We start from the raw sequence: 23812 nt of genomic DNA, 5'->3' as shown, positions 1-23812 counted from the left end.
AAGAAAAATAGTTTCACCGTCGAATAATCGGAACATAATGCACGTAATACGACTGGAAAGTTAGAACAGATACCATATTCTTTAAATTTTTGTCGCATGAAATAATTTCTTTCTTCCTAGTTTAATAGTATTAATAATATTTCAATACCTCAAATAACGCGGTAAGAAATTGAACACGAAAAAACCGCTACTTGGAACAAACCTGTAATTATCTTGTTTTTCTCCCTCGATCTTCATATGGCTTAAATAAGTTATACGAGACGTTTTTTATTCCTATTATCACTACCCTATCCTAAATACCCAAATTTAAACGGCCCTCCAAAACAAGGAGAACAACGAAACAGACGGATGACAAAAAATTAAAGGTCACAACCTGCTGATTGTTACCACAGATACAGTCCAGGATTGGGCTGCTGCGCGCCAGATTTTAGCAACGATTCGTGGGGTTTAGCGGCGGCGCTTTACGGGGCTGTTTACGCGATTCTGGGGCTGGCGCTGCCCGCCATCCTCGTCACTATCTGCAATTTGCGTGTGCTTGGCATAGCGCGTTATCACCGGCATCGAATCGCTAGCGCAATTTACGAAGTCACCCTGAGCGCCCAAGCGACCATCACCCACCAGCGAAATCCGTTTTTCGTACCAACTGTCACGGCACCTTCGGTCGTCAGCCCACCTCGCTTTCATAGCGCGGCCAAAACGGTTTGTACATCCAGAGATCAGCGTAATTTCTGTTTGCACTGCATAATTTTCGCATCGCGTGATGTCAGCGGGATAGACATAATATGATGTCATGTGGACAATTTCAAACGGCAAACCGTGTTCGAGCAAGGAAACGATCTCAGTAATTTCGTGGAGACACGTACGGTGTGTTTGAGGAAATCTCTTTGAGGAAAGGTCTTTGAATTTGATACATGCGTTGCTTTTACAGTTAATATTTGGCATTTAATCCGTCGGTGATTAAAGACATATATATAGTATCGGATCAAATTTTTTAACTAGTTCAGCTTCAGATTGAAGATTACGTCAAGAATTTTCGATGGCTTTTGTGGTTCCTGCTATCTTTAGAGTTGAGTTCGTAAAAATTTGTATAATTCTGATAAGTTTTTTTTTTAGAATCGGTGCTCCGTTCTGCGCCGTTTCACAAATTTCTAAGATTTATCGAATCTTTTAAAATTTGCATTGATTTTAAGATATTACGGATATTTTTTCCGGAAGACTGCATTTTATGCGAAATTTAGAAGCGTAAAAATGTATAGTATACACATAATATGCAGAAATATACATACTTAAGAAATGTACATACATATTTAACTATAGACTGAAATAAAAATATAATTTTAGAATTTTAAAATTCTTTCTTTGTGTTTGTGCTTCATAACATTGCAACCGTTTCAATCTTTAAACGTTAAATTTTATAGTAGCATAAATATTTGATCGACCAAATACTGATGCATTTATTCAATGTAAACGATTTCGTAGAAATTTTATTGACGTAGTGTAAACGCTATTAAACATTACATAATACAAGGAACAATAAGCATTATGTATTTCGACTAAATATTTCAAACTAATTAATATCCACGTATAATATTCAATTCCACGAATCTCTAATTGATTTTTGTCGATTAAGGTTTGTTCAAAGGAAAATTCATTGACAAAAAATTGAATCGAAATTTTAATCATTTCTAATCGATTATCCGGTAGACTTTAAATCAAAAGCTTTGTAGAAAGACGTAAATCAAAATCCCGCTAGAAATTGAATTTCTACCGAACAATACAATCGCCTCCAGGCAATTCGTGTGTGTTTAGTTCAGTTTTACGTTCAATTATCTGCCGCGTATCTTTTAATGACGCAATTTGTCTGTCCGATATAACACCGACAAACATTCTGGACGATCTGTTGTGCTCGCGTTGATTTTCCTCCATAATAACTCTTTGACGATCAATATCACGAACTAATAACATAATTCTATTTAACGAGTTCCTTTCATTTGCTAATGTCCCATTCGTTCAACGACACGCAATTAAATTGTAATTTAAATTATTTCATACAGAGCATAGCGACGATGCTATATTGAATTTCTAGGTAATGCAACTGGTTGGTTCTCTATATTTGCTTTATTTCCCATACTGCGGTCTGATTCTTTGGGAAGTTTGCGACGTCGGTAATCAGCCGCATTTCTACGATCATCCCAAACTTGCTTCGTTGGCCTCGCTTCTACTCGCTTGTTCTCCACCCATCAACGGCCTTCTCTACGGCTTGAAATCGCAGACCCTTAGACGATCGGTGCAAAATTATTGGCGGAAGAAGGCGACCAAGTCGGAACTTCAACAAGTAATAATCAACGATTTGAAATAATTTTGCAGTTAGTTTGGAATTTTTCTAAAAAATGTCTTTCTTGATAAATATTTTTTTCCTTTTATATTTACTTTGAGATATTTGAAACATTAGAACTATCAACTTTTAATATGTACCTAAATATAGTGAATCATGAAAATATTTGACCATAGAAAATTTGAAGAAAGTAGAATGAAAGAAATACTATACAGTACAACGAATTCGTGTTCTAAAATGTATCGATAGATGCAATTTACATGCTTAAAGACTACTGTTACTCGACATAATTGTGTAAGAAATAACATTTTCTATATAATTATTGACTCAATCACATAGCTGCCAGATATGTATGTGCCGTTGTTCAAGTCACTTTCAATGAATTTTTCTTTCTAAAGAAACATTTCGTGCGATACATATGATGGCCAAAAGGATCACAGTCGATCAACGAATGTTCGAGATTCTATCATAGTAAATCTATGCAAATATAATCCCCTTGGAGGTCAGTAAAACTTCATTTCATAACTTTGCTACAGAGAATCTATTGCAATCTTCTCTTCCATGATATTTTATGATGAAAAAATGCACATCTTTTTAATACAATAGATTAATAAGTTTGAAATTCCACTTTGTAGAAAAAGTTCTTAGAATTATTCAACCCCTTCCTGAATTTCTCCTTCATAATGAATAATAAGAGAATTATTCAAAGTAACAGTAGTAGAAGATTTATTCAATCTGGCTACCTTTGGAAAATCGTATTTCACCGATTCTCAAGTATTTCTATGAATATTTATTATATACAAATTGAAGAAGATTTTCCAATTGTTTCCCGCAATTAATTTTCAACTTTTCATAATTTACTCAGCATGTAATTTGGAAGATAAAAGACACGGAGATATATTTCAACATATCTTGAAACATGAAAAAATGTAGCATAAGAAGTTTTAACTGCAGTATTAAGTTTACAGTACAGTTTAACTCCAATAAACTGCGTAAAAGACAATCTTTTTTTTCAATTTTTCTTTTCAATCTCTTCTGTTTAGCGAACGAATAATCCAAGTCATCCATAAATTCTTTTTCCCCGAATTTAATATTCGGAAACGATCGCTGCTGACAATGGATTCTAATTCAGGAGATTCAAGCGAGGACACCGAGCGTAGCAGGATCACGAAGACCGTCCGGTAGCGGAACTGGCTCTTTCTTTCCATTCCCGCCGTTGCAACGAAGACTCAGCGAAGCCTTGCTGGCGTTGGGATCCTGCAGAACTGGAAACAGTTTCGACAGCAATAATCTCGGCTTTCATCGAAGCAGATTGCAGCCTGCCGCCTCGTGCAATACACTTCGCGTACCCACTTCCGAATCAGGTTAATAGTACAAACTTAAATGTGATTTTTGGCTTACGATTTCCGATTATAAAATTCTTCTCTGCTTGCTCTTCAAAAAATATAATTATAACTTATATTATGCATACAGGTGAAAGCAGTAAATTAGTTAGGTCAAGTGCGAGCGCAGCCAGCCTGATGGGTCCTCATTACAGAAGCGATTTTATTGGAGTTGATGTGAGCGCTGGTTGTTCCATAGCAATGAATGAAACACCAAGAAGAAGCCCAAGGATTCTTATAACGAGAGCTTATAGCGAGGATAGCCAAGATGGAGGAAGTCCATTGTTGAGGAAACCTATTCTGGCCAACGCTCTTCCGTGCGACAGTATATATTATTCTTTTATTTGCTGTTTTATTGGAATTATTATTTTTATTTCATTCAGGCTTCGTAAAAAATTGCTTCCAAACGAATATTCGAATATTTTGCGAACTATTTACATTTTTTAAGAATGCTTGATTTGATGAATTTGATATGAAAAAAACTACTGTTATACGAAATCAGCTATAGAAAGTTTGATAATCCTTTCACGCTCCATGTTGATCGAACTTTTATAAGCTATTAATTAACCAAACGATAAATATATTTATCTTCTGTAAAACTGGTCTGAAATTTGAGTACAGTACGTCTCCTTTACAAAACCGTTGTATCGTTATTACTAATGAATAAAAAATAATCGTTCTCATAACTTAAAAAATTCATTTTTGAAAGGATTAATTTTCACATAAAATAAATTATTTAACAATTTGGTACTGGATCTTTGAACCCGTTTCGTAGAACGGAGATGGCGACATTGCAGCACCGGAAGCGATAGCAGCACGGGAAGCAGCGAGACGAGCGTGTGGACGACGGGTGTTGCGCAAAAACTCGTCAAGGCCAATGTAAAAAGCGCATCGGACATGTGGCCTGCGTCGAGAAGATTTGTACGAGGAAAAAATTTAGAGGAAGGACCACTTTTGGTTGGCGCCAGACCGAGCAATAACAGCGAGAGCAGCGATACGACGGACACTACAGCTACCACAACCACCACCACGATGCCCAATAAGCAGGTCGCGATGGTAAGTGTTCGATGTACAACTTGAAAAATCTCTATACGTTACAATGACCTGTATACAAACGATTCCCAGCCTTAAAAATTGTATTCACAGCATGTTAATCAATGAATTACAGACATCTTTTTGTTGGTTTAACGATGTGATAAACAGATAATGTGACGAAGAGAATATTTTAAGTATTTTGGAAATTAAGATTATTGCTAAAAATAAAAAGAAGAACAAAAATAAACATTTTTTGTTCTTATCAATTTTTCAACTTGGCCTTCTGCTTTTCAGCTATTTGATTTTGGAAATGGGATTTTCGAAATGAAGATCAACTTAAATTATTCAAAACGTTTTTGTTTTCAATTTGGACCATACGATTACGACAGTTTCAAAGAAAACTGTGTAGCTGGTGATGATAACTGACTAATAAAATGCAGAAGATTCGTATTGATTTAAATACATGTTCCTGTGTATGTTACATGTTCACGACATTCTTTTACATAGCACTTTTCACATAGTCCATAAGTAGAAATTAAGCGGATTAAGATTCGATAAGCTCAGAGGCCACAAAACTGGTCCTTATTCATGGACTTATTTCACACCAAGGAATATCCTAATCCTATGGAGACACTAACGAAATATCTTGCTAAAACCATGATCTCTGTAAAATATCTTGCGGAAGCGTCAAGATATATCCTGGTGAAAAGTTTCGGAGAAAATCTGAATAAATTGGACCGTTAACAGTCCATCCGAAAAAATACGATTCGATAACTTGGCCATTCAATATTTCAACCCAAACATGTAAGCTACAGCGATGTTAATTGAGTACATGTCAGGATTAATATGGATGTACAGGTAACTAATAATGACAATTTTGTCAATTGAGACACCTATTGCTATGAAAGGTCGCTTTGTCGTTGAAACAGACATTTCAAAGGAATTTGGTCTGTCATAAATTATCAAGTGCCCATCTACAAAATCGAATTCTTAATCTGTAGTCTCTATCGTTCAACTGTACAAGATTGACGCAGTAAACATGATATTGAATGTGTTGTCGCATTCGATATCTGGATTTTGATCCATTGGGAATGGTTCATTCGATGTGGATTCAAATGGACCATTTCTAATACGGTTAAAATTCTAGGATCATTTTGTATTTCATCGATCATCGATTTTGTATTTCATTTCTCCGTTTCTCTAACGACGTAATGGACGATCGAGATCTCTTTTCAATATTTATTATCTGCTGAACATTCGAATGTCGAGGTGACGATTAGGACATTGCTCAGTATAAAAACAGAAAGCATGTCGGTAATTTCCATGACATTTGCCGGGAATCAGTACAATCATCTACTACATCATTTGGAGTATAATAATTAGTACAATAGTGTAACTTGCTCGCTGGTATATCACCGGTAGTTGACTGCTTGTTCTTGTACGCAAACCTCGTTCGTTGATTTCGCCAATGTATGATTTCAATATTCCTCGAAGAACAAATACAGTGTTTAAACAAATCCGTTGATAATTGTCTCGAAGTAACGACGATAAAAGTTTTCTCACTTCTCCTACTCTCCTGTTTCAACTACAGAGCGATGGGACAATGTCTGTACGTCTGCGCGGGAAGATAAGATACAAAAGTCTCGCTTTAGCGAGATACAGAAGTTCCGCTTTACGTTCCGACTTTCGTCCATTTTACCTGTTGCCGAATTTAGCTTCCGAATATTCCCGCTAATTCTTGGAAATGGAGTCTCGACGTGAGCTGCAAGCGTGTCGTATTAAGTCGCATTGTCTCACTGCATTTCATGTGCTCCCGTACTGAATGTTGATATGTCACTTACGTTTATTCTTTCCTCTTACCTCAATCGAATTCTCAGAATTTATCAATCCAGATAAACATGCACGTTAAATCCAGACTGTGAATGCTATAGTGGACATTTCTGCATAAATAGCGATTTCTTTGCATACTCGGAATAGACGCTGTATTTATCCGCTAGACGATTGGCCGCGCGAAGGTTAATCAGCAGATCAAATGTCTAGAAAAGAGAAGGTCATATCGAAAAATCGATAAGAACGAGAAGTATTTAATTTTTGTCGTACGATCGAAATCCACAATAAAAGATCGGGGTTTCCGTTTAGAAAAACTAAGCTGACCGTGATATAGCTAAACGACCTTGACCCAAGATAAGGTCGACAACAAATGTCTCCTTCCAAACTCTACAATTTTTGTTTAAAGCATTTCTTCCGATAAATCTTAGTTTCTGAGATATTTCGTTGCCTTAGGTTAAATCGAGACACGTGTACAATTCAAAGTATGTCATGCATGTAATTTTTAACAGATAAGTACAGTGTAAGTGTTAAGACGATCGTGCTACACACGTGTAATCTATAATTTGAGAAAACGACAAGTCATGATAAGGAAATGCAATTCGCATAAGACGATTCTAGACCATAATAGCTGATTACATCATGTTCACTGCAACTAGGGTTGCCATCCGTCAGGGTTTTCCTGGATTTGTTTTTGTTTTTAAGGCGTTTGAGGACGTACGCCGGGATTTCCTGATTTTTTCCGATCATTTATATTACCATGTTATATGAGCGGTGATCTGTCATACGTCAGAGCGCCTATACTAATATACTGGATAGCGATGTATTTGTTTTTCCAGAAGTGATTTTCAAGTGTTACGTTCACATTAGACGTAATAGAAGCTGTCTAAATGCAAACGCAGAGCTATTCGGTTTCAATGTACAATCTACAGAAGTTTTTATCTTGTACCTAATGATATTAGGTCGTCCGAAAAGTTTCTTTTGTTTTATAAGGAAATAATGGATGCACAACATTTCCCGTTTTATATTATTTTATCGAATTAGGTATGATCCATTTTATTCTATCAAAATAAAGATCAAAACGTTCGACAGATTAGGTTTCATGTTTGTATAAAGATGCATTGTTGTAAAAGACGAGTCTGTAAAAGAAAGACACTTTTCGGACAACCTAATATTTTGTACATAATCCAAAAATTAGATAGAAGAGTCCGGTTTTCAGGCGGAGAAGTTCAGAGTTTCCATGGTCTTTATCCTACGTTAGTGATTTTATAAATGGCAACCCTAACTGTGACGAATAATATGTGCAGGAAAACGGTGGCTATCGGGAGAAAGAGAAAGAAAAAATAAATGGCAACAAGAAAGAGGGACAGCAGAGCGAGAGCGACAACAGTTGGAGCAGCGTCGATGAGATCGAATCGAAGGAAATGGCGGACAAGAGCATAGAAGAGGATAATTTCGAGAAGATCGAGGAGGAAGCAGACGCAGAAAAGTGCAAGCAATTGAGGCGGAAATCGAAAACGATTCGCAAACCGGATGTTCCTCAGAATTGCAAAGAGACCGCGCAACGAAGGCCCCTTCTTACCTCGTCATCCTAAGTTCGATTAATCGATCAACGTACCTTTTTCATCGTTCCTAATTTATTATCATTTTCTTCTCGTAATTTATTGTTCGACACTGCAATTTTTTAACGCGATGGAGATCATTTTGAGGCAACTTGGTAAAACAAGGTCGCTGAATGAAATTTGTTATCGACCCATTAACAACCGCAAGCAATCGTTATTTTTTAAAGAATCGAGTTCTTTGAGACTCCTGATCGATTATCCGCGTTCAATTCAGGAAGAACAGCGGCGATGAAGCTGATCGTGTCCCCGTATGCTCGATATCACCTGCAATGTGTCGACATATCCTCAAATTATATTTTTCTACTTTCACTGACAAGTCACAGCAGCGTTAACGAGGAAACCGTGGATTTCTTGCGGCCATTGCGGTCGCGCTGGAATAAGAAAACCCGATCGAATATCTACATTATACGCCAACCACAATGAAAAACTTGTTCTCTCGTAGAAAGTTCGAGGGAAGGAAAGTTGATCATCCTCGTACGGGCATCGACTCTCACAGAAAAATGCTTGCGCGCGCGAAAGAGCTCGTTGTATAATAATAATTTTCTTCGTCACCTCGCGGGTAATATCTCGCGACAAAAATTTCGCCGTGGATTTTTCGGCAATCACCCTCGCTATCGGAGATTTCGCGAAAAAGTACTGGTAAGAAACGATCACGATACCTGAGAGAGTTCTCTTCATAGTAGAACACTCGATGAAATCCATGAAATATCGTAAGAAATCAGTCTGACTTGGGACACGTGAATCGTTTGGTCGTTTCGACGAATTGTACGAATTACTATCGTGGTAATTTCGCGATATAACGGGCAATAATTTCCCTCACCGCTTTCGCTGATGTTCCTAATTAATGGATTCGTGAAAGACAGAAGTTTGAAGGAGCAAATATTAAATATCGACGAAAGTTGCTTTACCGTCTGTCGTGGATGATAAGATGAATAAATGTACGAAATTAACGTTTATCTATGCAGTCTAACGTGTACAACGGTTTCGTCTTATCTCTTCAGAGATAATGACGAGTAAAATGTTGATAAGCATAAGGAACTTTTGTTAACTTTTAAAAAGTACAGTTGAAAGAATTTTTGGCGAAAATTTGAACATTATAAATTCCATAAATGACAAAAACACGATAATCTGTTGCGAAGTCAATTTTTCAATTTTGTATCTACTTTTATAATTTTATAATCATATTAATACTAAGTGCATTTCAACCGTTCTAAGGCAATGTTCAAACGTCTATGTTTTGCAAATTACTATATATTTTAGAAGCTATGTGTATATTTTAATAGTCGTCTCATTAAGAAATTTTAAAAATGTGGAACGAAACTTCAACGCGAAGAAGAAAATATGTCAAAATTCAAACGAAATCGTGCACGAATGGAAACGAGCAAGCTAACGAGAGGAACACATTAAAGAAATTTAATCAATGATGCGCGAAGCAATTAAAATAGACGGCCGTTGTGAGTTTATTGATATTAAACAATAGTTACGTTAATACAATCACGTGGACGAGCAGATACACGTTAATAAAGAGTGACAGAACGAACACTTTTTACTAGCAAGTTTGTACAATCGTGGCCAACCACTGTGTTTACACGGGCACGGTGGATTTATTCGCAATTAGGTGTAGCAACAATCACCTAAAAATTAACCGATATTAATGTTGGTGGTTATTGGAATTGATGTTTTGAATTTTGTAGACGATGCATGATTGACGCGTGTGTATGAGAGCGTGTGCTAGTGTGTGAACAGTGTCAAGTTCAAATGTTCTAATTTTTAAGAATCGTTGGAATGGAAAAAAGAAGATTATTTATCGTTTTTTAAACTCTAAGCGAATGTTACGAAAAATTTAGAAAACAAATGTTGTTCGACTAACGATTAATTTGCAACGTATTTATGAAATTTCCTCTAGGAATTGTTTTAATGGTTTCAATTGAAATGTCTCTTTAGTATTGTTTTCGAAGAAAAATATGTCAAGGTTGCATACGATAAATGTGATTCTGCGAATCTTGATCATCAGAAATTTGCTATATTGTGCTCAATTTTTTCGATTTGCAGTGTGTACAGTCACGATGCAAGATTACATAACGAGCGGAGCGAATTCATGTTGTGAGTACTTGGACTATTTGCTTTCGAATTTGTCAATTAGAAGTTAATGAAACGATCTCGTCATTTGTTGATCTCAACATAGAGCACAAATATTTTATCATTCCGGCGTGAAGAACTTAGTCGGGTACCGCGTGTGACATTAATGTTAATGGTGTTAAAATATCGCGATTTAAATGATGTTTGAGTGTACGTCGTTAGTGCAAATAAAACCGAAAAATGTTCTAAAAAAGATAACAGTCTTACGTAATTATTTCCTCTTTAGATTCATAGCATACCATCAAAAATTACTGAATACTAAATTATAATAAATCAGAGAATAATGGAATAAGCCAAACTGAGTCAAACTATAATTAGTAAATATCCTAAAAATGATCATTAATAACAATTATTTCCATCTTCATTATTTCCATCAATTCACCCTTCTCCTTTATCTCATCTTTATCTGTTTGTTAAAGAAAAGAAAAAATCGATTGGATGTTATTAGCAAATACTTCAGTAGCAACGGCGCCATTGCGCAGAATGTTACAGTTCGTCATTTAATAAGGCACTCAACGATACCATTAAACGTAACATTTTTCGAATCATTGTTAGAGCAACGTGCCGAAGTTTCAGTCGACCAACTTATAATAGATTTTAGCAAAGGTTATTTGCAAGATCACTTCCGTTTCATGCCAGCGGCCACTGGGACTAACTTTCCAAACTTGTTTATCCGATCAAACAGGTCACAAAATGAATTTCAAGTGACAGATCTACCACGAGACACTACAAAATTATTCTTCCCTTCCCAAAGTATTTATTTCACGAATAATTGAGGAGCTGACGACAAAAACGGCCCGTGTCAAATTTTTCAAAGTTTTAGATAATCTAATGATCAGAAGATTCATAATAGGATGGAATCGGTATTTTGAAAAATGTTCTATGTCTACTTATTTTGGAGCATTAGATAAATTTAGATTAGGTAAATTCATGATTTTCTCGATAAAGAACTCGAGGATGCATTTCAAAGGATTAATCTATTTCCGTAATTATTATTTTCAGTAACCATAACGATAATTATCTCAAGAAATACAAAAAAAAGAAAATATCAAATATTCAAAATTAGAACAGAAGTAAAAGATGCTAGGAGTGTTCTTTCGTTTTCCGAAAGAACGACAAACATGTACAAAGGAATATTTTTAATGTGAAATTTTCTTTGATGAATATTTTAATTTCGAGAAGAATTATATTGTTTTGTCCCACGCTCATCTTTCAGAGTCGAAAGAGGCATGTTTTCTTATCGCGAGAGTGTTTCACGCCGAAAGAGGGCAACGAGGTTACAGAGAAAAAACGATGCACGCGTAGTAACTTCGAAACAAGGCCTTCTTTTAGAATTCAAAGTCGTCTGAACCATAACCCTGTCCCCCTTGGCCTAATATTGAAATAAGGGGAACTAAATTCGTCCGCGCGAGCAAGAAACAACAATCCCTTCTCTGCTACGATCGGGTCTCGCAGCGAACGCGTTTCGAGATGTTTTCATCGAGAGCTAAGCCGGCAATCCGGTCAGAGCACTGCGTGATAAATCGTGTGCCGTAGCGACACGCGTTCTGTGTCCCGCGCGATCTCAGTCGAACGTCGATCTACTTTTATGAAGAAACTGTGAAATTATTCTTGTATCTCGTTATCCTATCAGTGAATAATCGCGCTGTAACAAGATGAGAAACAGGCAATGATACGATTAACTTAATTTTTAAAAAAGAAGACGATGTTCAAGAAAGGTATTTAAAATAAATAACATATTGTACGTTTTTACGTAACGAAAGGCAATTTTCTATTTGTGAGTCGCGTTAAAAGTATCAGAAATCGTTATTGTTATTATCTTTAACAATGGAGTAATAGCGGAATGTTCGTGTTTTATAAAGGATTGATTGAGTTCGTGGTCGCATGTAATGATCATGGGACTCTTTCATTGCAAGATATGCACGTTTCAACTGATAATTGTTTCAAATTAGAATCACGCAATCATGTGCAGTAATTTTCACGTTATTTCCGTGTTAAATTTACGTGTGGTTACCTTAAACATATGTCAGACAATCTTTATGCGAGCCGCTACCTTCCTCATATGTATGAAAGAGTATTTTTAACATGTGACACGTGGTTCTATCTTCTTGTCATGGCGACGTTCTTGTCATTTATTACTCTTTGAATTCTCAGAATGTCACGAAGCGATCAAATGCGTCCTATTGAATGACGATCGGTGAACGTTGTGTTTATAAAGTTCGTTGAATTTGAGAAGATATAACCGTAGAGAAGATGACGAGGAGACACAGCTTAGCGGAAATAGAGGAGTCGAGGAAGGAATTAAGGTAAGATCACAAACGATCTGTATTACCAAACATTACAATAAAAAAATATTTTTTCGAGTAAAAATATTGTTCCGTATAAAAGAAAAAAGTAAACTTGAGCGTATTATGGCGTTCTTGTTACTAAGTATAACACTTTTTATCTGACACTGAGTTCCAATGAGTTAATCTAACGTTTTATCAATGAACATGACCAAGCAATAAAAGTTAGAAACGAAATAAACGGAGCAGTTGCTCAAAGATATTGTGCAATTTCGTTACTTTGTGTGTACTTGTTTTTGCTAAATCACATTGTATAATGCTTAGCGGTTCCTATAATAGCCATAAATTGTCACAATTGCATGCCACTTCCCGATAGTCCACCCCGCTTGTTTTATGACCCAGATATATGACTCTCCGAAGGATGTTTAATTAAGTACTGTCGTATTACAGGAGTTTTTCTTTTTTTATTTTCTATCTTTCTTTTTTCCTCTTATAAAGCAAATCTTTCTTTTTGTTACGTAAAAATATTGAATGATAGCGGCAACATAAAGATTAAATAAAAACCGACATAAAGATTAAATAGATATTGTATAAATATTGTCACTGATAATTTTTGTAGATTTTTATTGTGTAGGTAGTTAGAGATGCGATATTGATATCACGATTTCTATTGAATTTTTTATAGTCCTCCAGATAGCAAATACATACTATGTCGTAAAATAATATGGAACTCTTAATGTCGTAATATAATGAACGTATATAAAGTAACGTATTTATTGAGTATTCTATACTTCTTATAGTTTAAAAGTATATTTTAAATATTAAATAATAAATTTTATTCTTTAAAAATTTCAAAATTCACTTGTAGCAAAATTTCTTTCATCATCAAAAAACCTGATAATCTATAATGGCATACGGAAGATAATAGTACTACTAAATTATTTCGCTGTAGTAGCTTATAAATATATGCATGTAGATACGTATATCTATTAACCTTTACGTCATTTAAGTAATATTCAACTAAAAGTTTACATTTTACCTTTTTACTCTAAGAGGTTAGATAAATTTAGAATAATTATCGTCAATAATTGTAAAAGACTTTAACTTGTGACAGTTATTTGTCATTTAAATCATAAAATTTACTTAAAACTTTACTCGATCTTTTAATTTTGAATGATTGGAAAAACGTAGAATGAATGTTGTCAGTAATCGTAAAGATGTTGAAATTGCAATGGTTATTTACCTTACTTGTTAACGTTTTGAAATCGTGTATGGTACATGCTACACGTCGAATGGAACAATTCTGTGCCAGTGGTGTGAAACGCGCAAACTCGAATTGATTTTCTCCGGTCAGCTGGTGTTGTTCATCTTCCGACGATACGGTTAATTTTACGCACGATTATCGATGGATAAATTTCTTTGGTAACATGAACGATATACATCAAGAATCCTCGACAAAACGAGACGAAAGTCCGTGTGAGAAAAGTTGAATGTGAATGGTGATAAAAAATCGTCTGTTTTTGACGGTAAGTGTCAAATAATGCGCTAAACAACAGAAACTAGATATACGTGAGTGGTAGGTGGTGTAGCCTCGAAACGCGACGTGTTTACCCGAATCGTCCAAAGGTGGCGACAGTTGTTTGATGTTTTGGTAACGGTTATTGTCGATATTGGTCGATAACAAGATCGTTAACCATTACATTTTATGGTTCCTCTTTGTAGCAGCGAAAAAATATGACTTCCTCACCTTCGTCCAGTACCAGTTCCGCATACGCTAGTACTGACGATGTTCGTCAGTATTACAGTAACGATAAACGAAATTTCGTTGGTTCGGACGATGTCGGAACAACTCGGCTATTGCGTTCATATTCACCTCATCGTAGCAAAGCGGGAAGATTCTTTGCGACACTGCGAATCGACAAGTGAGTTCTGCTCAGGTCCTGTGAATTTAAACAAGAGAATTGCGCGTCACAATTTGTTTAAAATTAAGCCTAATATTTTTCGTTTCTGTTTTATATAAATTTTGCAAAAAGTAGATGGATAGATATTAAGTAGTTTATGCAGATGAGCATGGAATATGTATATAGACTTATTTGAAAAATCTGTAACTGTTAATTTTTAAATCAGCCTGTTAACCGCGTCATCCCTTCACCAACAAGTTTTTATCATAAGCTAAAAATAATAAAGAACCATAAAATTAAAAGATAATGAAGAAGAATCAATTTCAATTAGTTTGATTTTGGTCTTTGCAAACAAATATCTGTTAATCTTTGTAAATATAATATAATGTACGCGTAAAAATCAAGTAATACATTTAAAAAATAGAGGATCTATGAGTAATAAAGTTATATCCAAGAAATAATAGGTCTGAATGACGAGATAATTTGTCTTTTCTAAATAACAGGTCAAAATATTCTATATGTACATGTAGATTTCTAGATTAGCAACAGAGAGCACTCTACACATAACCTTCGTAATGAATTTGCTTTCACTATGCTGATTCATTTATAGATACCTTTAATCAATATTCTATATATTCATGCTATAAATAATATGTGTGTCATACATTACTGCAAAAATTGTAGTATATTTCATTTTATGCATAAGTAATTTATAAAAATTGCTTACGTTACAGAATTTTTCACCTATTGACAGCCACTTACAGCCACCAATTATTTTGTACTACCGGCAACTAAAATGCAAAGAAGCATCATAAAAAGTTATAAAATATCTTGTCCTTTTGTATTATAATTTTTCTATAAAATTTATTATAATAAAAAATTATATAAACGCCTATCTTTAGAATAATTAAAATCGATTTTAGTTTTTGTATTTAATTAAAATTAAAAATTCTAAATGTTAATAGTTAAGAGTTATCTAACTATTAACTATTAACTATAATAGTTAACTATAAATAATGATTAACAAAATTGAGTGAAAAGTATTAAAAATTAGTAAAATTGATGAAACTTCATAAAAATTTATATATATTACATAGTAAGTATAAAATATCACAAATCGTCTAGATGATATTTGTTTAAAACAAATTTATTTAAGATTAATTAAATTGCGAAAAATATTTTTATTATTTATTTATTCCATAAATTCATATCAAACATATGGTTTTTCTATTTCCTATGTTAAGTTCATTTGGTTATTTATTATTTTCAGGTCCTACATTAATGCGAAAAGTATTATAATAGCAGGAATGATATTAGCCATAGTAATTGTTTCAATAATAGCAATCTGCAGTGTTTATGGAGCCAGTAGGGACGTAGAAATTCAAGAAAACGAAGATGTACCACCCGATCCGGAAATACTATTACCTCCGTCATGGAGCAAATTAAAAATTTTTAAACGTGGTGCCGTTTGTGCAGATGCTGCACAATGTGCTAGCATTGGCAAGTATGTAAAATTATATTGCTATTATATGAGGCATTAAGAACAAAAGTGGACTAGACCACATTTTTTCTGAATGTGAGCTTTTAACTGTGAGCTTTTTTTTATTCCAATATTAATCTATTCCAGTATTAATCATACAAAGGTGGAAAAATTCAGTTTTTTTCAAATTGAAGTCAGATAACAACGAAATCACTTATTGCACTGAATATCTTATGTCAACATTTATTTTATATCGCGAATTACTCAGTTTGTTGAATGTAAAGATTAGTTTACTTTTGCTCTCAATACTTTAAATTAAATTACTATATTTGTGGATGTTTATACATTCATAGGACATTTTAAGGTACACAATGTAGATAATAGACAAAGGTATATAAAATATCAAAAGTGTAATATTCATTATATCTGGTGAGTGAAACAAATCTTCGCGCGGGTTTCATTTCTTTAGTTGTGTTCATAAAAATATAAATTTGCATAAACATCCGCAGCCTGTGCATTATGTCTTAAAATATACGACTGAATTATTAAATAAATATATCATGTTCCCATAGATCAATTCTAGAAAAAAATGGCTCTGCAGTGGATGCGACCATAGCTACAATGATTTGCAATGGTCTCGTGAATATGCAAAGTATGGGTATTGGGGGCGGATTTTTTATGACAATTTACGATAAAGCCTCCAAGCATGCATACACGTTAACCGCAAGAGACCGTGCTCCGTTAGCTGCAAACGCTACTATGTACCAAGGGAAGCCCAAAGAGGCGGCATTCACCAGTAAAACGTTCACTTCCTATATTTTTAATGAATAAGTAAAAGGCTATGAAATCTGTATGTTCACGAATTTCATTAGGTCCGTTGGCTATCGCTGTTCCTGGGGAATTGGCAGGGTACTGGGAAGCTCATCAACGTTTCGGTAAATTACCATGGGTTGACTTATTCAGGCCCTCGATCGAATTGTGCGAAGAAGGATATAATTTGACAAAAGTTCAACACGATGGATTCAGATATAATGCAAAAAATATTTTAAAGGATCACGTATTAAAGTAATAATTCGAAAAACGTATTATAACTTCCATAATTAATTACCTATAAGCTTGAAGATAGAAAACACTAGATTTTTTCCATTTCAGGGAATTATTTGTAGATCCAAAGACGAACGACTTTTATAAACCAGGTTCGATTATTAGGCCCAAAGTATTTTGCAAAACTTTACGAGTAATCGCAGAGAAGGGAGCCTCAGAATTGTACAATGGGACATTGGGTAAACTTTTAGTACAAGACTTACAAGAAAGAGGGGCAATAATAACAATGAAAGATTTAAACAATTACAGGTATTTATCATTAAAGTACTTAAAAAAATACAAATTATCGACCATTGAGCTTTTTATTGAAATTATCTCTAGAGCAACATGGGATGAACCACTTGAGTCGAGTCTCTCCAATGGAATGAAACTTTTTACAGTCGGTTTACCCGCTAGTGGAGGACTTCTCACCTACATTTTAAATATTTTTGATAGATTTAATTTTACACCTGATAGCTTAGCTGATTTTAACAAAACCGCACTTACGTATCATCGAATGATAGAAACGTTTAAATATGCGTACGCGTTGAGAAACGATATGGCCGATAAAGAATTTGTCGACATGGAAGAAGTGAGTAAACGACGTAATTTAATGAACAAACACGTTTTCTGTTATTCCGGTAGTTTATCAGAGATCTATAGATATACTGATACTCTATCAGTAAAATTTTTTAAAAGAGATGCGCATTAGATTTAAGAACATCATACAAAAGTAACCACATAACGTTTCATTGTAATTCTACTTGTTTAAGTTAACAAAGAACCTAATGTCGAAGACTCGCGCACAAGAAACACAAATGATGATAGATGATTATAAAACGTGGGATGATCCAGCGCATTATGGAGCGCGCATGCTGAGCAGCGCGAAGGATCAAGGAACTGCTCATGTTTCAGTATTAGCGCCAAATGGGGACGCAGTCTCAGCTACTAGTAGTATCAATTTCTAGTACGTTTATTTTTTAACATTAATAAACTTCTAGATGGAAGTTTTCATTAATTGCGAGGCTTTCTGGAGAAAAAGCTCATAAGATACAGCAGTGAATTGAGTAATTTGCGTTGGTAGTTCTAGTTTTTCAATATTATTATGTTGGAATTGATTATGATTGATAATAGTTCTTAAATAGTTCTTACTTTATTTTTTTAATTAATAATAATAATTCAACTATTTTACTATGTAAACAGGCTCTTTTGCAAAAGGCTCTATTATTTTTATAGTTAATACACAAACAAATTTAATAACTAATTTTGATACTAAACTTAATATTCAACGTATCACTTTTTAATAGATAAATTAAATAATTGCCTGTTTTATCAGTTTTGGAAGCGGAGTAGTTAGCGAAAGTACTGGAATATTATTGAATAATGGGATGAATGATTTTGGTATACCGTCAGCAATTAATTACTTCGGTATTCCACCTAGTCCGAACAATAATATCGCTCCTGGAAAAAGGCCTTTGTCATCTATGGTACCTTCGATCCTTGTCGATGAAAATGATGATGTAAGAATGGTCGTTGGTGCTTCTGGTGGTACTAGGATCACCACGACAGTTTCTCAGGTTAACATTTATCAATTTAATATTTTATCGGGCATTTCGTAAACATCGCATAAAGATTGTGTTAACATAAAGTTAATCCAGTGAATGTGTTATTTCTCAACTTTTCTATGTTTAGATAATGGCTAAGATTATATGGATGAACCAAACAGTGAAGGAAGCAGTGGATGCTCCTAGAATACATCATCAATTGGTCCCGCCAAACGTGTCATACGAGTATGGTGTGCCAAAGCAAATAATTGATGGGTTGAAAAAGATTGGCCACAAGACTGCTCGTTACAGAATTCGTGGTAGCGTAGCTTGCATCATTTACACTAAGAACAATACAGTATACGGGAATGCGGACTTCCGGAAAGAAGGAGACGTGTATGGAGTCGATTAAATTCTTCCTAATTAAAACAAATGATCATTGGTGAACCTACTAATATATAGATATATACATAAATTGCTGAACTGTTCTGGCGACTGATCGCAATAAGTGTTATTCAAGTTCCCGCGGTATTAAACTCTTCAACGTTTAATCACCAAAATATATAAAAATCTTTTGAAAGAGAAACTTTCCATGATAATGTTTGTTATGTGATGTTTTCTCTACGCTGAATTGTGCGAAATTAAAGTTCTTCAATAAATAATAATAAATATTTTACACACATTATTTCTTAATATCATTTTCTTATTCTTCTTATTATTATTATTTCTTTTTAATTACATTTCGATCTAGTTTAACTTATGAAATATGCTACATGAATGTTCAAAGTATTTTTTTATGTCTTTAACGTAATCGCGATCTAATTATGCTTATTGATTCAATGAATAATCACAATATAGGAAGTTTGTAGTAAACTCTTATCCGATCGAATTAGATTCTACCTAGTACTATCGATCCATGCAGAAATACGGGGTGTTCTACTATTAAGCAACCATTAAACTACGACAATAAATTTAATAATTTCGTAGAGTGCGATTCTTCCCAGTTAAAAATATCACGTAGTGAAATCAGCCTGAATTCAAACATAATTTTGGAAGTTATTTTAATCTCTTTTTATATTTTACATCAATATGTTCTAAAATATTCAAAAAACATCCATCCCATACATATTCGAGTCTTTGATTAATTACTTCTCGTAATGTATCTCATGCACTGATAATTCGTTTTAATACATATAAGTATTCTAGAAGCGAAAGTTACATCCAATTACGTTGCTGATATATAAATAATGAGTCATTAATCTGTACATTACTACATAAATACATTTTTTATATTTACAAAATTTATAGATCATTCAGCTTACATATATTAATTATTCTAGAAATGTTTTTGTGAAATTTATTTCATATATTGTATATTTCTGATATTGCCCGTTATAAAATTTTTTTCTAGAAAGTTTTTGTAATAAAGGATTAATTATAATACCAGCGTCTAGATATATACTTTTGTAAAAAGAATAATTATAATAACACGGAAGTATATCTAAATTTGTTTAAAGTATTCAATATTATTATTAACTCGTAGAAAGTAATTTTCAACCTAATTCGAAAATTTCTAAAAAAATAATAAAGATTTAAAATAATAAAAATATTTCATCTAAATAAGACGTCTGCTTTTATGCGCGGAATGAACGTATAATGCTAAATATTCATAACGTAGATGTCGTTAATCTATATGTAATGAACTTAAGACTCGGCGATGGAATAAACGACTACATACATATTTTTTTTCAATATTTCTAGCTGTGCGCTGAGGTAACAAGTTCAGATCGATTAACGGGATTTCACACGTATGCGACATCTTTTCAATGGACTATATTTTCACAAAGTCGATAGTTTCTGGTAGCTTCGATTGATCTTTTATTTAACATACTACGAGCAAATTTTTATGTGCATGCAGTAGAAAACATTCGTATTTCCTTTTATTGTTACAAAGTAACATAAAAGTTGAATTTACTTCAAATACTAAAATTGAATGTGACCGTTTTGATCGATACATTTACAAGTGATGGTTAAATCATTTTTTATTGACAACTTTGAAAGACACTATATTTCTGAGCTGAATCACAATAATCGTCGATAAGGTGAAACAAAATTTAAAAGTCATTGTAAAACCTACTGTATGAATTCGTAAAATTCCTCTCTGACTCCATGATCCTTATCTTTTTTGTTATTTTTTTTTTTTTTTAGAAAAACAGAATGTCTCTTATGTACTTCAATATAACGAATATTCTTTTTTAACAAAAAGAAATTAATTTGTAGTGCATGATAAGTAATTAAGATTAGAAGAAATGTGCTTCATGATAATCGTAAATAAACACAGATGTGTAAATGTATGTAATTGCGTTGCGAGACACGTATGTCGAAAATGCGGGACGTAGATATATGTACAGACACACTGTTATAAGACGTATACGTATCACATATATACATGTATTTTTTTACATGCTGGGCAAAATTGGCAAGTAATAATCAAATGGGTTGATAATTCATACGTCTATATTTGAACCTCGTTATCAATCGGATTCGAGATACATATACGTACAAGTACAGTTAACCTGAAATGTTCTCAACATGGATACTCTACTGCGCATTTTTCACCTTATCATTTTAACTTACATCAGACTCTTACAAGGCAGCATACAAAATATACTTAATATCAACTGCTTTACCACGCCCCATGCAAACATTTTTGTACTGCTCTTTTTCCTCACTTCTCTTGAGATATATCAGCGATATACAGAATTTTGTGGAACATTTCGTTTACAATGGTAGGGATACTCCTAGAAGTCAATGTAACAAGCTGCCGATTGCGCGTGCGTAATAGATCAACGTGCTGTTTGTTGCCAAACATAGGATTGTTTCATAATAGAGATTTGGTACATAAATCCAGTGCTTATTAATATCTGTTACGTAAAAAAGCATTTTTTAAAAAGTAGTACATAATGTCAAATCTATTGAAACTCAGAACAATGCCTGAGAAAGTACATATAAAATGACTGTTGAATATATATTCAGTTGCCAAGCTAAGATGATACACTATCAGGGCTGTCTATATTATGCTACAAAATTACGTATTTTAAATTTGTTTATAAATTTTTAATGAACAATATTTGATGACATTAATTTTTGAAAGATTTGCTTCAGATTATACATATATTATGATTCGCATATGCAACGATATTCATTTTTGAAATACATACGTAAAAGACGTAAGAAATTCAAAACGATATAAAGTTGTTTGTTTAATAAATAGATAATGGAACTTTTTTTGATGACAGCTAATCTTTTTTATTAATCTCTGCAATCAGTAATACAGAAAACATTAAGTGTTTTCTAGAAATTTCAAATTCTAATATGTATGTTTTGTTCTTGAAATGTTACTTGTACGTTTTTCAATATATTAGGAAATTTAAAATATGCTTTATCTCATTTAAACTGGATGATAGTTGTTCTACAATAGAAAATATGCAAATAAGAGAGGAATTTATCTCGTTGATTGTTGTCGTTGAAACGATTGTTATACCAGGCATTGAATATACTAGAGACATTACTGAGTGCTGCGCCTGCGCAGTAATTCTTGTGTAGCCTATATAACTAAGTGTAGTAAACTGCGTCCAAATAATTCGAAGTAAACCTGCGAGAGGCACAGTAAGAGAGATTTTTTGACTGCGTTTACGCTATTATTTTTCTAAAGCATTTGGAAACCAAGAACTATGTCTGACTACTACGTTGACGAATACGAACACTTCAACTACGATTACGACAAGCATATTTTTACCGGTCACAGTGGAAAACAGCGAAGCAAACGCGAGGCTCTTGCACACACAAATCATTTCGATCCGTGCGGCCATTCCAGAAAGATCCTGACCAAATTAATGAATTCTGAACACAACAAACGGAATGTTGGAAAGACCAAAGCATAAAGAGTAAGTAAAAATTTTTCACTTAATTATGACATAATTTCTAATTTAATATATTTGTTTGATTATGTTATTGATTCGAGTGTTGTCGGAATGGTCCGCAACCTTGGCCCAGTTTTTGTGTTTGTACATACTCTTGTTTCTTTATCTACGTGCAATTTTAAGTCGCAAAAGCGCATATTTTTCGGTCCAATTAAAACTCGGTGAAAGTTAAAATTCTTTCGCGTTTCGTTGCATGTTATAATGGTTTGTAAATATTGTTGTATTGTGATTTTGTATCGCTGCGCAATATCTCAGAGATGACTCATTTCCTATTTAAACACATGCTTTTTGTTTTATGTGAAAATAAATACGTATATGAATGAAGAATGTATGTATAAGGATATGAAGTACGTATTTTTAAAAATATTAATGCCTTGAAGAATAGTTTTTATTTGTAAATATTTCTTTAGTATTAAAATCATTTTTTAGTAATCATTCGTATTTTTAATAATTTAATTATTATTTGTTCCAGACTCAGGGTTGCTGTCCAATTTTTGAAGAAAGTATTTGTCAATTCCAACATATTGAAGTTTTTGAACATCCTTGAATACAATAAACGACTTTTTCATTTCCTTTATTCTTAATAATGCATTTAGTCACTGAACATAAATGCTCACTTAGGCTAAGATAATTAGTACTTACTACAAATATATATTTCATAATCATTATTCTTATTCATGTTATGTTGTAACTTATAGGGTATATATGTATGACTATCTTCTAGACTACTCGATCCAGAACTACCTGAACCTGGATTTCTCTTGATAGATTAAGAAATTAAATAATATTTGTATTGGATTCACACACTATACAAATTTTTTAGGTACAGTGCATCTAGTTATAAATGTTTCATTTCATTGGTATTGAAACACAATTGCTCAATTTAGAAATTAGGAATTTACTTTACTATGTGAAAACGTTTTATTCAATGTGAATATCGAAGAAATTTTCACTTGCATTTGTTTTCCAAGATATTGTGTTAAATTTTTGTTATATTCAAAAGAGCAATTTTGAGTTTACTAGAAAGTTGAAGTATTAGATAAAAAAGGTGACTGTACAATTTTGGTGAACAATAAAATTTATATTTATTAAAAAAAACATTTAAGTAGTATTAATTCAAATCTATGACCTATACCCACACTAAACATTAACACAAACATTACAAATAGGTGTCAAATGTACATTATGTTTTATAT

The 23812-nt window shown here is 33.4% G+C and overlaps 3 protein-coding genes across 10 annotated transcripts in view; all 3 read left to right on the top strand.

Annotated features, from left to right (window-relative positions):
• LOC117209229 (beta-3 adrenergic receptor-like) overlaps nt 1-10532 on the top strand; it is an 89138-nt gene extending 78606 nt beyond the window's left edge. For 4 of the 5 annotated variants that reach the window (XM_033450981.1, XM_033450982.1, XM_033450983.1 and 1 more), the window contains 6 exons: nt 393-699; nt 2087-2335; nt 3468-3699; nt 3809-4042; nt 4493-4773; nt 7887-10532. In XM_033450981.1, coding sequence (XP_033306872.1) covers nt 393-699; nt 2087-2335; nt 3468-3699; nt 3809-4042; nt 4493-4773; nt 7887-8174 — 1591 coding nt within the window. In that variant the 3' untranslated portion in view covers nt 8175-10532. Of the gene's footprint in view, nt 1-392; nt 700-2086; nt 2336-3467; nt 3700-3808; nt 4043-4492; nt 4774-5046; nt 5234-7886 lie in introns of those variants that run through there. The other variant, XM_033450985.1, reaches the window with a different exon arrangement.
• A 1321-nt stretch (nt 10533-11853) lies between these two features.
• LOC117209228 (scoloptoxin SSD14-like) lies at nt 11854-19141 on the top strand. Of its 4 annotated transcripts, none has more exons than XM_033450979.1 (10): nt 11854-12058; nt 12495-12646; nt 15797-16030; nt 16579-16802; nt 16879-17071; nt 17159-17359; nt 17432-17681; nt 17863-18056; nt 18426-18666; nt 18782-19141. In XM_033450979.1, exons 2-10 carry the CDS (start codon nt 12594-12596, stop codon nt 19043-19045), a joined length of 1854 nt encoding a protein of 617 aa, XP_033306870.1. In that variant the 5' UTR covers nt 11854-12058; nt 12495-12593; the 3' UTR covers nt 19046-19141. The 4 variants fall into 4 exon arrangements, with proteins under 4 accessions (XP_033306870.1, XP_033306869.1, XP_033306867.1 ...); XM_033450978.1 differs by lacking the exon at nt 11854-12058 and adding an exon at nt 14348-14547 and having other exon boundaries at nt 12518-12646; XM_033450977.1 differs by lacking the exons at nt 11854-12058; nt 12495-12646 and adding exons at nt 13951-14151; nt 14348-14547.
• A 3123-nt stretch (nt 19142-22264) lies between these two features.
• LOC117209231 (nuclear protein 1) lies at nt 22265-23711 on the top strand. Its single transcript, XM_033450987.1, has 2 exons — nt 22265-22580; nt 23087-23711. The coding sequence occupies exon 1, from the start codon at nt 22368-22370 to the stop codon at nt 22575-22577; it is 210 nt and encodes a 69-aa protein (XP_033306878.1). The 5' UTR covers nt 22265-22367; the 3' UTR covers nt 22578-22580; nt 23087-23711.
• Nucleotides 23712-23812: the final 101 nt, after the last annotated feature.

Source organism: Bombus bifarius, unplaced genomic scaffold (genome assembly GCF_011952205.1).
Source record: "Bombus bifarius isolate JDL3187 unplaced genomic scaffold, Bbif_JDL3187 scf7180000008166, whole genome shotgun sequence".
In the NCBI taxonomy this organism is placed as follows: Eukaryota; Metazoa; Arthropoda; class Insecta; order Hymenoptera; family Apidae; genus Bombus; species Bombus bifarius.
Note: the sequence above shows the minus strand (reverse complement) of the source record. Positions and strands in the feature narration are given on the sequence as shown.